The sequence below is a fragment of the Molossus molossus genome, unplaced genomic scaffold (assembly GCF_014108415.1).
Source record: "Molossus molossus isolate mMolMol1 unplaced genomic scaffold, mMolMol1.p scaffold_m16_p_13, whole genome shotgun sequence".
Taxonomy (NCBI): Eukaryota; Metazoa; Chordata; class Mammalia; order Chiroptera; family Molossidae; genus Molossus; species Molossus molossus.
In genome coordinates, this window is record NW_023425348.1 from 54,064,172 (window position 1) to 54,079,750 (window position 15,579).

At 40.3% G+C, this 15,579-nt stretch overlaps 1 protein-coding gene across 1 annotated transcript in view; it reads left to right on the forward strand.

Moving 5' to 3' along the window:
* The first annotated feature begins 594 nt into the window (after positions 1-594).
* Positions 595-15,579, forward strand: part of CTR9 (CTR9 homolog, Paf1/RNA polymerase II complex component) — a 38,978-nt gene continuing 23,993 nt past the window's right edge. The window contains exons 1-5 of the mRNA XM_036258561.1: positions 595-806; positions 1,963-2,061; positions 4,270-4,509; positions 5,091-5,208; positions 5,673-5,762. Of these exons, the coding sequence (XP_036114454.1) occupies positions 762-806; positions 1,963-2,061; positions 4,270-4,509; positions 5,091-5,208; positions 5,673-5,762 (592 nt within the window). The 5' untranslated portion in view covers positions 595-761. The remainder of the gene's footprint in view (positions 807-1,962; positions 2,062-4,269; positions 4,510-5,090; positions 5,209-5,672; positions 5,763-15,579) is intronic.

The following is a 15,579-nucleotide window of genomic DNA, read 5'->3' on the forward strand; positions in this document are numbered from 1 at the left end:
CCCCAGAGGAGGGGGGCGGGGGAGATGGATGAGATGAACCAAAGAATTTATATGCGCGTATGCATAACCAATGGACATAGACAACAATACTGGGGGATTAGGGGGGGCGGGATGAGGAGAGGGGTGTCTAGGAGGAAAAAAGGAGAAACATCTCTAACAAAAATAATTAATAAAAAATTGAAACAATAAAATTACTACAAAGATGACTCATTCATTATAGCTGCTAAACCAGGAGCCAATGTTTGGGTTGTGAATGAATGATTGAAATATTCACAGCGATCTGGAGAGGAAAACAAGACTGGCCACGCCCACCCCACAGGGCTCCGAGGAGAGGATTGACAGCATTGGCCTGAGGTCACACGTCAGTCAGAGGCCAGGCCCAGAACCCGCACCTCATTCGTCGCCTTCGGCGTGTATACGCTGGCTTACACCAATCAGGGGCTCAGATTCAGAAGCCGCTGGCTGGCCAGCAGACGGGCGCACAGGTTAACGAAAGCTTCGGAGTCCGCGGTCTGATTGGCCATCCAGCGAGGAGTGCTTCCGGGGCAGGGGGCGGGGCTGCCGGAAGAGGCAGGACGCCGTCTGCTGCTCGTTGTTTTAGCGGCTGACGGGAAGGAGAAACCGGAGCTCCGGCGGCGCCGCGGACCGGCGGGCGCGACGACCAGACCCCGAACCACTCCTAACCTCTGGACGAGCCAGAAGCCAAGAGTACCGGCTGCGGAGCGGCGGGGCAAGACGCCCGCTCGCCTTTTGATCTCATCATGTCGCGGGGCTCCATCGAGATTCCCCTCCGGGACACTGACGAGGTAAGTGTCGGGTATGGGGGAGGGTTGGGCGTTGAACTTGCACCGTCTTCTCTTCCCACTTTCCGTCGGCTTCGTTTCCGAAGCGAGAGCACCCACGCCGCCAGGAGCCCAGCTCGAAATCCCCGGCTGAAGCTACGTTCACCTCCTTCCTCAGCCCCTGTGCCCTCCCAGCCTGGGAGCATTGTGTTCCTGCAGCCTGGGGGCCACTCAAGAAGGAGTTGTTGAAAGTTCCTCTCCAACCTGTTCGTTTGACAATGCTCTGCTCTTTTCCTAATTTTCGGGCGCAGGTGTGTGAGAGTGCTCAATAAACTGTAAAGCACCTCCCAGATCAGAGAGGTGGGTGCTATGTCACCGTGATCTCTGCTGCGCAAGCCAAGTATGTTTCTCCGGGAACATGTAGGATGTCGCCCTTTCTCCCTTAGAAACTCTAGTCTGTCATGGTGCACGAAATAGAGACCCCAAAATATAGCCCATCCTATGTTCTGATAGAATTAACCCCCTTCGCTTTTCTGATGCCTCCGTCATGGTGGCCCATGGCTTGTCTGAGCAAAGCTTTCAGCATTAATATTCTCTTATTGGATATCTCATACTTTTATTTTTGTTCGTCTGGTTGGTTGAAATATAATTCACTTACTGTAAAATGCAGTGGTTTTTGGTACTATTCACAAAGTTGTGTAACCATCACCGCTATCTAATTCCTGAAAATTGTCCTACTGCTAATTTTGTGCCACATTCAGGAGTGCCTGGGACACACAAATGCTGCCTTGGTGATTAATGTGTACTGTGGCATTCAACTTTGCACTGCCTCTGGGATTATCAGACCTATGGCATCAGTGTCTCTAGGATACTTACCAGCACTCTGCCTACATTATATGTTAAGCAGTGTTTTGTAAATTTTGAGTAAGCAAAGCTGTTGTAATGTTTTATAGTTATAGTGACTTGAAGACAACTGACAGGACTTACTTGCTTCTGTATCCATTTTCTTTATATTACCATATAACCTATTTGTCATGTGCTCCTTAAACTTTTTTTAATATATACACTTGCTCAGCCCTTCTGAAAGTGACATATATCCATATTGATGTATATTCAGGAAAAGCAAAAAGAAATGTGAATTTAAAAAGAAAATGTTTAAAATTTGCATTTTGTGTTTTAGGTCATTGAACTTGACTTCGATCAGTTACCAGAGGGAGATGAAGTTATCAGTATTTTGAAACAGGAACACACACAACTGCACATATGGATTGCTTTGGCGGTCAGTATTCATGCAACAAATACTTTTTATATGTTGACTGGGAAAGTGGTTATCAAATATAGTAATAGCCAGCTTGGGTGCATGTTAAATAAGTTAATTGTATCATGTGTATGGAAGTTAACTGTATTACCATTTATGGAGCAAAAAGGCCAGTTTCCTAAATGATGTACTCCTCTACTATTAAATTAGTGTATGTTGGTAAAGGCAAAATTCATTAAAGTTAAATAGTACTCTGTATTAAGTGTTTGATTATTTGATGATTGGTCACTCAGTGAAAACTTGCTTAATGTTTAAGGATAGGCTGAGAATAGACAAGGTGTCAGGTTGTAAACATTGCTCCTTAACATTGTTTTCCATAACAATAAAATATTTCCTGTAAAATACTCTAGAAGGTGATTAGGTTCCGGGCTAACTCACAAAGCCCTTTTGGATGACGTTCATCTCAGGCTTAAGGTTTTTGTCCTGTTTGGTCCCTTCCATAGCATAAGTACTACTGGAGATTCTCAGGAAAATCACTTCAAAGATCCTAAAATTCTCCCACTCTCACCAGCACTAGCTGCATAATGATGTTTCCTTTTTATGGAAACATTATAGTAAATGATTATCATAATATAGTAAACAATATCTATAATCATTCCTAAGCAAGTGTGCCACAGATCAGTTTTATGGAAAGATAAATAGGAAAATCTTAATACTGTCTTGAAAGGCCAGAAAAGTAGGTCTGGAATTGGGCTTGTATCCAGTGCTCAAGCCTAACTCTGAGTTTCTTAGATATGGGTTTACTGAGAAGTACTTTCAATGACAAGCAGTGCTCTTCTGACTTAAAGTGCTGAGTTATCTAGACTATGCAGAACAAGTCATTAATGCTTGCCACACAGTTTTTAAAACCAGAAAGTAACTTTAATTTTTTTTTTTTAGTACAAATGTTTTCTTTAATAGCACTCACAAAAATTGGAGTGTGGGAGGATTAGTAGGGCACCTGTGGTAAAACAAAGTGGTGAAACATTGTGGGCTATAGATTAGAGAATCTTTTGTTCAAATTCCAACGTGGCTTCAAACTAGCTGTGTAACCCTAGATAAATCATCTACCTCTAAGCCTGTTTACTCATCTAAAATATAGGGGTGTTATTATTCACTTAAGAGTTGTTGTACAGATTAGATATAATGTATATGAAGCTTCTGGCATAGCATGTTGCCCATAGTAGGTGGTTAATGAATGATTGATATTCCTTTTTATTATTAATAAATGAAACATGCCTGGGGAAGTTATATAACAAGCCCAAAGGCATAGATAATTTTTATAGGCGTAGAACCAGAACCCCAAGTTTTCTGTTTGGAGTTCTTTATATTTCTCATTGCTTTCTCTTTTGGGCTCTGATTTAGTTTGAAATCAACTATTACTAGGTAAGAAGTAAGTTGGAAACATTTGTAGTGATTATAATTTTTTTTTAGATTTTTTTCTTTATTGATTTTTTAGAGAAGAAGGGAGAGGGAGATAGAAACACTGATGAGAGAGAACATCAATTGGCTGCCTCCTGCATGCCCCGCACTGGGGATTTGGTCCACAACCAGGGCATGTGCCCTGACCTGGAATCGAACCGGCGACCTCTTGGTACATGGGTCAACACTCAACCACTGATCCACACTGGCTGGCGTGATTATAATTTTTTAAATAGCTTTATTAGATATAATTCACCTATAATAAACTGCATATATTTCTTGAGTATCATTTGAGAAGTTTCAGCTGTGTAAATACTTGTGAAATCATCACCACAATCAAGGTAATGAATATATCCATCACTCCCCCGCTCCCCCAGAACTTTCCTCCAAACTCTTTCCCTGTCCCGTACAGTGTCCAGACAACCCCTGATCTGCTTTTTGTTGCTATAGATTGTAGAATTTTCTAAAGTTGTATATAAATGGATACATACAATATGTGCTCCTTTTGATCTGGCTTCTTTCACTCAAGATAATTATTTTGAGATTTATTTATGTTGTTGTATATATCAGCAATTCCTTCTGTTTTACTGCTGAACAGTAGCCATTATACAGATAAACCACAGCTTCTTTGTCCATTCACCTGTTGATCAAAAATTGGTTTGTTTTCAGTTTTTGACTATTACAAATGAAACTGCTATAAAGATTTATGTACAACTTTTTGTATGGACATATGCTTTAGTAATTCTAATTTGATTCTTTACCTCATAGTTGGAATACTACAAGCAAGGAAAAACAGAAGAGTTTGTAAAGTTGTTGGAAGCAGCACGTATAGATGGTAATTTGGACTATAGAGACCATGAAAAAGACCAGATGACTTGCTTGGATACATTGGCCGCCTACTATGTACAGCAGGCTCGGAAGGAAAAGAATAAGGACAATAAGAAAGACCTTATTACACAGGCAACCCTATTGTATACAATGGCCGATAAAATTATTATGTATGATCAGGTAATATAAGTCATATTTCTTTGAATTTATAAAAGGAAAAAATAGCACATGAAAGCAAAATGTGTATGATAGGCAATAGATTTTTTTAAAAGAATTTTTCTTAAAATAGCATGGTTGATTTAAATAGTCAAAATGAAGAGGGGTACCTTGTTTTTTGTTTTGTTTTTTTTTTTATTTTGTTTTTTATTTGTTTCCTCCTTTTTTTTTTTCGGCCCCCCCCCCTTGTTAAAATTGGAATTTCTTTGGTCCTTGTACTGTTGAAGTGATTTAGCATATAAAACTTATCCACATATTTAGTCAGTAATTTCAGCATCTCCAGGTGAATTTCAAGCATATTTTAAGGAGTTTGAACTTTTATTTTTGTCATTAGCCTAGAAGACTTGTTGCATTTCAGGATAATTTCTCAATTTGTTACTAAGAATTGCATATTACTAGTTTAAGCATCTTACAGTTGACAGAGGAATTTTGGTGATGCTACATCTCCTTTCTGTATGGTTTTCCTTTTAGTGTTAATACATTAATGCTAAATTGTGATTAGTCCTTGGTAAAGTCAAGTCTAAGATGATGCATTATGTTTTCAGAACCATTTGTTGGGAAGAGCCTGCTTTTGCCTACTTGAAGGTGACAAAATGGATCAGGCTGACGCACAGTTTCATTTTGTACTCAACCAGTCTCCAAATAATATTCCAGCCCTTCTTGGTAAGTCATTTTCAGCAACCATCTGACAAATCTATATTTTTCAGCATGTGCCTGAAATATATATCTTTAGAATATCTCCTTAGTAATGGGCTGGACACTAAAGTAGAAAAGCTTTACTTTATTAAAAATATAACTATCTGCAATAGATCATTGTTTCTTTTGAAATTGCAGAACTAAAATATATACCAGTTAAAAATAGTTTTGTTATCCACTTCTAAAGGGTCAATAAACAATCTCTATTTGGACAACTCTAAGTTGTTTTAATTATTGCTCAACATAAAGATAGGACTGTTTTATTGGTAGGCATAAATTAATATACTCTTATGGAAAACAAGTTTTGATATGAAATCACTTTCACTATTTCAAGTATGTTTTACTAAGATGTATTTGATTTAGATGAGTGTAGAGCATATGAGACTTGAGTTCTTTATTTAGTGCATGTTTATTTTTAAAAACCATTACAGGTAAGGCTTGCATTTCATTTAACAAGAAGGATTACAGGGGAGCTCTTGCTTACTATAAGAAAGCATTACGTACTAACCCCGGATGTCCAGGTAAGAGAAAAATCTTATTTTAAGTCTAAGCTGTGTTTGATCCAACTTAAGATATTAAGGATTTGGCAGTTGCTTATAAGGTTAGTTGTGAAAAGATACTGTAGGATTGTTGAAATAACAGAATTGAGACTTTAGAAAACATTATGTTTGATTCAAATGCTGAATAGTAGATCGTATAATCTTTTTGCCCTATACTACTTTTCTTTCTTTTTTATTTTAAACATTTTATTTACTTATTTATTTTTTTGGTATGTGCCCCTAGCGGGAACCGAACCCGGAACTCTGTGGTCCACAGGCTGATGCTCCAACCTCTGAGCCAAACTGGCCAGGGCTACTACTTTTCTTTCTAAAATCTCATTATTTTAGCAGATTTTATTGAGTACCAGCTATGTGCCAGGCACTGTTCTAGGCCTAGGGAAAATAGCAATGAACTGAAGAAACCAAAGTCCTTGCATTCATGGAATTTATTTTTCAGTGATGAGGAATAAATGAGTAAAACATGTACTATATAAGATATCAGTGAGGGCTAAGGAGAAAAATTAAGCAGAAAAGGAGTATGAGAAGCATTGGGGATTGGTTGCTTAGAAAGGTTGACCAGGTCACCCTGGCCAATTTGGCTCAGTACTTAGAACATCGGCCCACAGACTAATGAGTCGTGGGTTCAATTTGGTAAAGGGCACGTACCTTGGTTGCGGTTCGTCCCTGGCCCTGGCCGGGGTTGTGTGGGAGGCAGCCAGTTGATGTGTCTCTCTCACATCGATGTTTCTCACTCTCCCTCTCTCCCACTCTATCTTATGATAAATGGAAAAATATCTTCAGGTGAGGATTAAAAAAAAAAAAAGGTTGACCAGGGAAACGCATCACTGAAACAGTAACAGGGAAGTGAGGTAGCTAGCAAAGAGATCCTAGGGTGGAGTTCTAAGGCACTCTGACATTCAGAGGTTATGGAAATGAGGAAGAGTCAGCAAAGGTGCTTGAGAAGAAGCAGCAGCCAGAAATAGAGGAGGAAAAAAGAATAAGTACAATAGCCCGGAAATCAAATGTAAACTGTTTCCAGAAACCCAAGTGTCCTCTTAAACTTAAAGTGACAATGCATAAACTCTTGTAGGCATTCCCGGGTGGGGGGACACACACACAGTTATACAAGGAGAGACTAAGTTGTGTGGCTTCAGGATTAGGGTTAGAGTGATAGCCTCCAAAGCCCCTTGTTGAGTCCTAATGCATGGCCCATGGCACTGTTTCCTGGGTTAAGCACTCCTTGCACATGGCATTAACCTGGTGAGCTACACTATCTTTACCCTGACAACTCCTTGCAGCCCTACCCTGGCTGACTCCTGCACAGCTGGGGACTTTGTTAGAGGCAGCCAACCTAGACCTGCATTGCAGTCTTTCTTAAAAAGCTCTCCAGGAATTCCAGTCAAGCTTGTGGAGTGCCAGAGACACGGAGAAAATGAGTTGTGTGGCTTTAGGGCAAGGGCCATCTTTCAACATGGTAGACAGGCACCAATTTTCCCTGCAGAGCCTTCTCTCCACATGGCCAAATTTTAATCTGCTTTAGCTTGGTGAAGTCTACTAGCTCCACCATGATGAATCCCTGAGAATTTGCTCCACTTCAAAGGCCCCAGTCAGGTAGCAGCTGGTTTCAGTGTACCCTGAATGGCCTCAGACCTAGCACTGGTGCCAAGTTTAACACTGCATTAACCTGGTTAACACCATTCGCCCCTACCTGGTGACTGCCTGAGAACCTGCCTCATATAACTCACCTACCGCCTGAGGCTCTTTCAGTGGCTGAGCTTAACGGGCAGCCAGAGGTGGCAATAGGTCTTGGTGTGCCTTGGGCATTTTGCTGTCTTGCCCAAGGTCCAGTACTGGCGGCAACTGGCCTCATTTCACAGCTTGGACTTTCCCATACACACCAAGGTCCAACAGAGGCAGCCACCAGCCATGGATCCATTAGTAGCTCCTAACACATAGCCCAGGCCAGTCTTAGGCAGTGACTGACATTGACCTGGACTGGAGATTCTCCCAACAGACCCCAGAACCGACACACCAGAGGGCTGGCTGCAGAGCACCACCTGATTAGCTTCACAAGCGGCACACCCAAAGGGAGATCTTGGCAGTCATCAGACCCTGCTAGGGCAAATTCCACTGCATTGAATAAGCCCACACACAGTAGTTAATGCACTGTTGGTGTGGCCAATCCTCATAGCCAACCTGAGGTCAACTCTACCCATCGACTTGCTAACAGTGATCATGGCTCAACTACACCAGGAGGGCATACATAACACACAAGGAATACTGGAGCACCTGCCTCTGGTGATTAGGGAGACTGTGCCACTGGGCCCCCTCCGGGACACTATATAAGGCCCCTCTACAAAGACTGGGAGACATAGTAATCTACCTGATACACAGAAACATACAGAGGCAATATAAATGGAGAGACAAAGAAACATGCCTTAAGTGAAAGAACAGGAGAATTCTCAGAGAGAAAAAACTAAATTTAATTGAAACAAGTATTCTACCAGATACACAGTTCAATTCAATGGTTATAAGAATGTTCATGGTGCCCTGGCCGGTTTGGCTCAGTGGTTAGAGCATCGGCCTGCGGTCCAGAGAGACCCGGGTTTGGTTCCCACTAAGGGCACGTACCTCAGTTGCAGTTTGTCCCCGGCCCTGGTCGGTCGTGCGGGTAGCAGCCACTCGATGTGATCCTTTCACGTCGATGTTTCTCTCTCTCTCTCTCTCTCTCTCTCTCTCTGTTCCTCTCTCTCCCTCCCACTCTACCTGAACAAAAGGTGGAAGAATGTCCTCGGGTGAGGAATAAAAAAAAAAAAAAAAAAAAAGAATGTTCATGGAATTAGGGGAAGAATAGTTGAACTCAAAACTTAAACAAAGAGATAGTAAGCATAAAAAAGGACATAGAAACCATAAAAAAGAACCAGTCAGAAATGAAAAATGCAGTAGCAAATGAAGAATACACTAGAAGGAACCAATAACAGATTAAATGAAACTGGATCGAATCAGTGATTTGGAAGACAAGGTAGCAGAAAACAATCAGAGCAGCAGAAAGAAAAACGAATTTTAAAAAATGGGGATAGCCCTGGCTAGATGGCTCAGTTGTTTGGAATGTCCCATACACCAAAAGGTGGCAGGTTTGATTCCCAGTCAGGGCACATACAGGATGTTTCTTTCTCTCCCTTTTTCTCTAAAAATAATAATAATAATAATAATAAACATATCCCCAGGTGAGGAGTAAAAAAAAAAAGGTAGTTTAAGGGACCTCTGGGACAACATCAAGCATAACAACATCTGCATCATTGGGATGACAGAAGAAGGGAAAGAGCAAGGGATTGGGAACCTATTTTAAGAAATAATGACTGAAAATTTTCCTAACTGGGTGAAGAAAAAAGACACACAAGGACAGAAGCTCAGAGAATCCTAAACAAGATGAACCCAAAGACTCCTGCACCAAGACACTTTATAACTAAAATGGCAAAGGTTAAACACAAAGAATCTTAAAAGCAGCAAGAGAAAGGCAATTAGATACCTAAAAGGGAGCCTCCTACAAGACTGTTAGCTGATTTCTCAGCAGAAACATTTCAGGCCAGAATGGATTGGCACAAACTATTCAAAGGGATGGAAAGCAAGGACCTATAACCAAGACTACTCTGCCCAGCAAAGGCTATAATTTAAAGTTGAAAGAGAGATAAAGAGCTTCCCAGACAAGAAAAAGTTAAAGGAGTTCATCACTACAAGACCAGTATTACAGAAAATGTTAAAGGGACTTCTTTAAAAAGAAGAAGGGGGGAACATAAATGAATAATAAAATGGCAATAACTATGTGTCTATCGATAATCACTTGAATGCAGTTGAGTTAAATGACCCAATCAAAAGACATAGGGTAGCTGAATGGATAAGAAAATAAGACCCATACATATGTCATCTACAAGAAACCCACTTCAGATAGAAAAATGCACACAGACTGAAAGGGATGGAAAAGGATTTTTTATACAAACAGAAACAGAAAAGAAGCTGGAGTAGCAGTACTTATATCAGACAAAATACACTTTACAACAAGGGCTATAATAAGAAACAAAAAAGGACATTACATAATTGTAAAAAGATCAATCCAACAAAAAGATACAACTTTTGTAAACATATATGACCCAACATAGAAGTGCCTAAATATATAAAGCAAATTTTGATGGACATAAAGGGAGAGATCAACAGTAATACAGTCATAGTAGGGGGCTTTAACACCCCAGTATCATAAGTGAATAGGTCATTTAGACAAAATTAAGCAAACAGCAGCCTTGACACATTAGACCAAATGAATTGAAAGGTACCAGAGACATACAGGGTAGAACAGTTATTTGGCATCAGGGTGAGGGCTAGAGAGGCAGCTTTCTCCTGGACAGAAGTGCTGGTGGAAGCTGTTGTTCCTTTGGTAAGCCCTTCCCCCACAAGGCGGGCAGAGGGGCACCATATCTGTGGCTCCAGCAACCTGGCTAACACTGTTTGCCCCACCCTGGTGATTCCCTGAGGCCCTGCCTCACCCAAGCTGTTTCTAGTGGCTTTACCATAGGATTGGCCTATTTTTGGCTCCTGCTTCAGATTTTCCTAAATTCTCTCAAACAAGCAGCATCTGGCTACAATGAACCCCATATCTCTCCCTAAGTGGCCTCAGGCCTGGCACTAGAAGTAGCCAGCCTTGGTTCACAGTTTGGTTTGCCTGGGCATTTCCAAGCCCAGCACAAGAGCAGCCATTGGCAGATCACTTTGTAGCTATGCTTGGTGGTCCCGGGTAGAACACAGACAGTGGCTGACCTTGCCCCAGAGCCAGCACACCCAGTGGACAGCTTCAGTCCACATCAAAGCACCAACCACCTCCACAAGTGACACACTAAAGTAATGGACTCAGTGGGTACCAGAGCCCTGATGAAGTAAACCTTGCTCTGTGTGGCGGGCCCCTGCACAGCTGATCATCCAAGATAGAGGTCAGTGGTTAGTGGGCACAGCCATCCTTGCAGCTCATCAACCTGAGTGAATCCCTCCCATTGACGTGCCAACAGCAATCAATACTCAATTACAAACAGAAGGGTGTAAAGTCCACACAAGGGATGCACCTTGAGGGCCCAGCTGGATGACCAGGGAGGCTGTGCCACTGGACCCTACAGGACACCTACTACAATAGAGCACCCTAGGAAGCCCAGGAGACATAGGAACTGTACTTAATACATAGAAACAAACAGGGAGGCAGCCAAAATGAGGAGACAAAGAAACATGTCCCAAATGAAAGAACAGAGCAAAACTCCAGGAAATAAGCTAAACAAAATGGAGATAAGCAATCTAACAAGTGCAGAGTTAAAAAACAAAAAACAAAAAAAAAACTCTGGATAAGGATAAGGATATTCAATGAACTTAGAATTTCAAAGAACTTCATGAGAATGTCAAGGAACTCAGTGAGGATCTCAAAAGCATAATAAGGGACCAGTCAGAAATGAAGGATGCACTAACTGAAATAAAGAATAATTTTCAGGCAGTCAGTGGTAGAGTAGGTGAAGCCAAGAAGCAGACCATCAGTTTGGAATGTAAGGAAGCAAAAAAACACCCAAATAGAACAGCAAAAATAAAAAAAGAATCCAAAAAAATGAGGATAGTATAAGGAGCCTGTGGGACAACTTCAAGCATATCACATTCACATTATGGGAGTACCAGAAGGAGAAGTGAGAGAGCAAGAAATTGAAAACCTATTTGAAAAAATAATGACAGAAAACTTCCCTAATTTGGTGAAGGAAACACATACAAGTTTAGGAAGCACAGAGAGTCCTAAACAAGATGAACCTGAAGAAGTCCACACCAAGACACATCATCAAAATGCAAAAGGTTAAAGACAAAGAGAGAATCTTAAAAGCAGCAAGAAAAAAAGCAGTTACCTACAACAGAGCTCTTATAGATGGTCAGCCAATTTCTCAAAAGAAACTTTGCAGGCCAGAAGGGAGTGGCAAGAAATATTTAAAGTGATGAAAAGCAAGGACCTACAACCAAGATTACTCTATCCTCCAAACTATCATTTAGAATCCATGACCATAGAAAGAGTTTCCCAGACAAGAAAAAGCTAAAGGAGTTTATCACCACCAAACCAATATTATATGAAATGTTGATGGGTCTTCTTGGAGAAAATAAAAATATGAACAATAAAATGGCAATAAATACATATCTATCAACAATTGAATCTACAAACAAAATGAGCAAGCAGAACAGAAACAGACTCATAGATACAGAGAACTTTTTTGTTGGTTTCCAGATGGGAGGGAGGTTGGGGGATGGGTGAAAAAGATGAGGGTATTAGGAAATGCAAATTGGTTGTTAATCGGAAGAACCTCAAAGGGAAGGGGGTGGGAGAAAACAAAGAACTTATATGCATATATGCATAACCGGTAGACACTAGCAATAGTGTGGGGAAGGCAGGAGGGAGGTAGGAATGGGGAGGAGGGGGTCAAAGAGGGGGAAGGAGAGGCATCTATAATACATTCAACAATAAAGATAAGTTTAAAAATAAAAAATAAAACCTCAAAAATAAAAATTAAAAAAATACATCCCTGGCCAGTTTGGCTCAGCGGTTAGAGCGTCAGCCTGCGGTCCACAGAGACCCGGGTTCGGTTCCCACTAAGGGCACGTGCCTCGGTTGCAATTTGTCCCTGTCCCTGGTCGGTCGTGCGGGTGGCAGCCACTCGATGTGTTCCTTTCACGTCGATGTTTCTCTCTCTCTCTCTGTTCCTCTCTCTCCCTCCCACTCTACCTGAGCAAAAAATGGAAAAATGTCCTCGGGTGAGGATAAAAAAAAAAAACAATACAGCCCTGGCCGGTGGCTCAGCAGTTAGAGTGTTGGCCTATGGACTAGAGTCCAGTTCCCACTAAGGGCTCATAACTCGGTTGCGGTTTTTCCCTGGCCCTGTTGGGGCCGTGTAAGTGGTAACCACTCGATGTGTCTCTCTCACATCAATGTTTCTCTCTCTCCCTTTCTCTCTCCTCCCGCTCTATCTGAAGATAAATGCAAAAAGAAAAAAAAAGTCCTCGGGTGAGATTAAAAAAATACAAAATATCATAGCAAGAGCTGGCTCTTTGAGCAGATAAACCATATTGATAAACCTTTAAACAGACTCATCAAGAAAAAAAGACAGAGGACTCACAAATAAAATCAGAAAAGAAAGAGAAGTGACAGCTGATATTACAAAAACAAAGTATTATAAGAAAATACTACAATTATATGCCAACAAGTTGGACAATCTGGAAGAAATGGATAAATTCCCAGAAACAACAATCTCCCAAGGCTGAATCAAGAAGAAACAAAAAAATGAAGGATAAAAGTCATATGATTGTATCAACAGATGCAGAAAAAGAATTTGACAAAACCCAGCACCCATTTATGATAAAAACACTCAGCAAAGTGGGAATAGGGGGAACATAACTCAACATAACAAAGGCAATATGTGACAGACCCACAGCTAACATCATACTTAACTGGGAAAAGTTAAAAGCATTTTTTCTTAAGATCAGGAACAAGGCAGGGATGTCCACTTTCACCATTCTTATTCAACATAGCGTTGGAAGTCCTAGCCCTAGCAATCAGGCAAGAAGTAAAAGGCATTCAGATGGAAAAGAAGTAAAATTGTCATTATTTGCAGATTACATGATACTATAGAGAGAGAACCCTAAGGATTCCACCAGAAAACTACTAGAACTGATCAATAAATTCAGTAAAGTAGCAGGGTACAAAATAAAAATTCAGAAATCATTGCATTTTTATATACTAATAATGAACTATTAGAAAGTGAAACTAAGAAAACAATCCCATTTACAATTTTATCAAATATATGTGTGTGTGTGTGTGTATGTGTATATGTGTGTGTGTATATATATATGAGTAAATTTAACCAAGGAGGTAAAAAGACCTATACTTGGAAAATTGTATACTATTGAAGAAATTAAAGAAGATACAAATAACTGGAAACATATACCATGCTCATGGATAGTAAGAATTAACATTGTTAAAATTTCCATACTACCCAAAGCACTCTATAGCTTCAATACAATCTCTATCAAAATACCAATTCTTCACAAGACTAGAACAAATAATCCAAAAATTTGTAAGGAACCACAAAAGACCCCAAATAGCCACAGTAATCTTGAGAAAGAACAACAACACTACCTGATACCAAACTATACTACAAGGCTATAATAATTGAAATAGCATGGTACTGGCATAAAAACAAACACAGATTAGTGGAACAGAATTAAGAGTCCAGAAATAAACCTATGTCTATGTGGATAATTAATGTATTACAGGAGGCAGGTATATAGAGTGGGGTAAATATAGTCTCTTCAATAAATGGTATTAGTAAAATTGGACAGAGACATGCAAAAACTGGTACTAGACCACCTTCTTATACCATTGAACTTAATTTCTTATTTTATTTTTTGGTACATGCCCCTAGTGGGGACCAAACCCGGGACTCTCTGGTCCACAAGCCGATGCTCCAACCGCTGAGCCAAACTGGCCAGGGCAAGAACTTAAATGTAAAACTTGAAATCATAAGACTTCCTGGAAGAAAACATAAGTAGTAAACTCACTGACATTTCTCTTAGCAATATTTTTCCTGATATATTTCCTCAGGCAAGGAAAACAAAAGAGAAAAACTAATGGGACTACATCAAACTAAAATCTTTTGCGCAGCAAAGGAAACCATCAAAATAGAAATGCAACACACTGAATGGGAGAAGACATTTGCCAAGGCTACATCTGATAAGGGGTTAATATTCAAAATTTATAAAGAACTCATACAACTCACCCCCTCCCCCCAAATTTTCTATTAAAAAACAGAGGACCTGAATAGACACTTCTCCAAAGAGGACATACAGATGGCCAGTAAACATGAAAAGATGCTCAGTGCCACTAATTATTAGAGAAATGCAAATTAAAACCACAATGAGCTACCACCTCACACCTGTGAGAATGGCTGTCATCAATAAATCAAGAAATGTGTTGGGAGGATGTGGAGAACAGAATACTCATGCATTGTTGGTGGGAATGCAGATTGATGCAGCTACTGTGGAAAACAGTATGAAGGGTCCTCAAAAAAATTAAAAACAGCTGCCTTATGACCCAGCCCTTACACCTCTGGATATTTATTTGAAGAAATTCAGAACACTAATTCAAAAAGATACATGCATCCCTATGTTTATTGCAGCACTTTTACAGTAGCCAAGATATTTAAGCAACCTAGATGTCCATCAGTAGAGGAATGAGTAGCATGCATGCACAATCAAAGGACACAGACATTGGGTTGGGGAAGGTGGAAGTGGGGAGGAGGGGGTCATTGGGCAAAAAAGGAGGACATCTGCAGTACTTTAAACAATTAAAAAATGGAGGACTAGGTAAAGAAGTAGTACATATATGCAATGGAATATTACTTGGCCAGAGAAAAGAATGCAGTCTTGCCATTTGCAACAGCACGAATGGACCTAGAGGGTATTGTGCAAAGTGAAATAAGTCAGACAGAGAAAGGCAAATACCATATGATTTCACTTAGATGTGGACTCTAAAGAACAAAATTAATGAACAAAATAAATGCTCATAGATACAGAGAATAAACTGATGGTTGCCAGAAGAGAAGGAGACTGGGGCACTGGGTGAAAAGGGTGAAGGGATTAAGAAATAAAAATTGGCAATTAAAAATAGTTATGGGGATATAAATTATAGCATAGGGAATATAGTCAGTAATATTATAATAACTGTATGGTGCCAGGTGGGTAC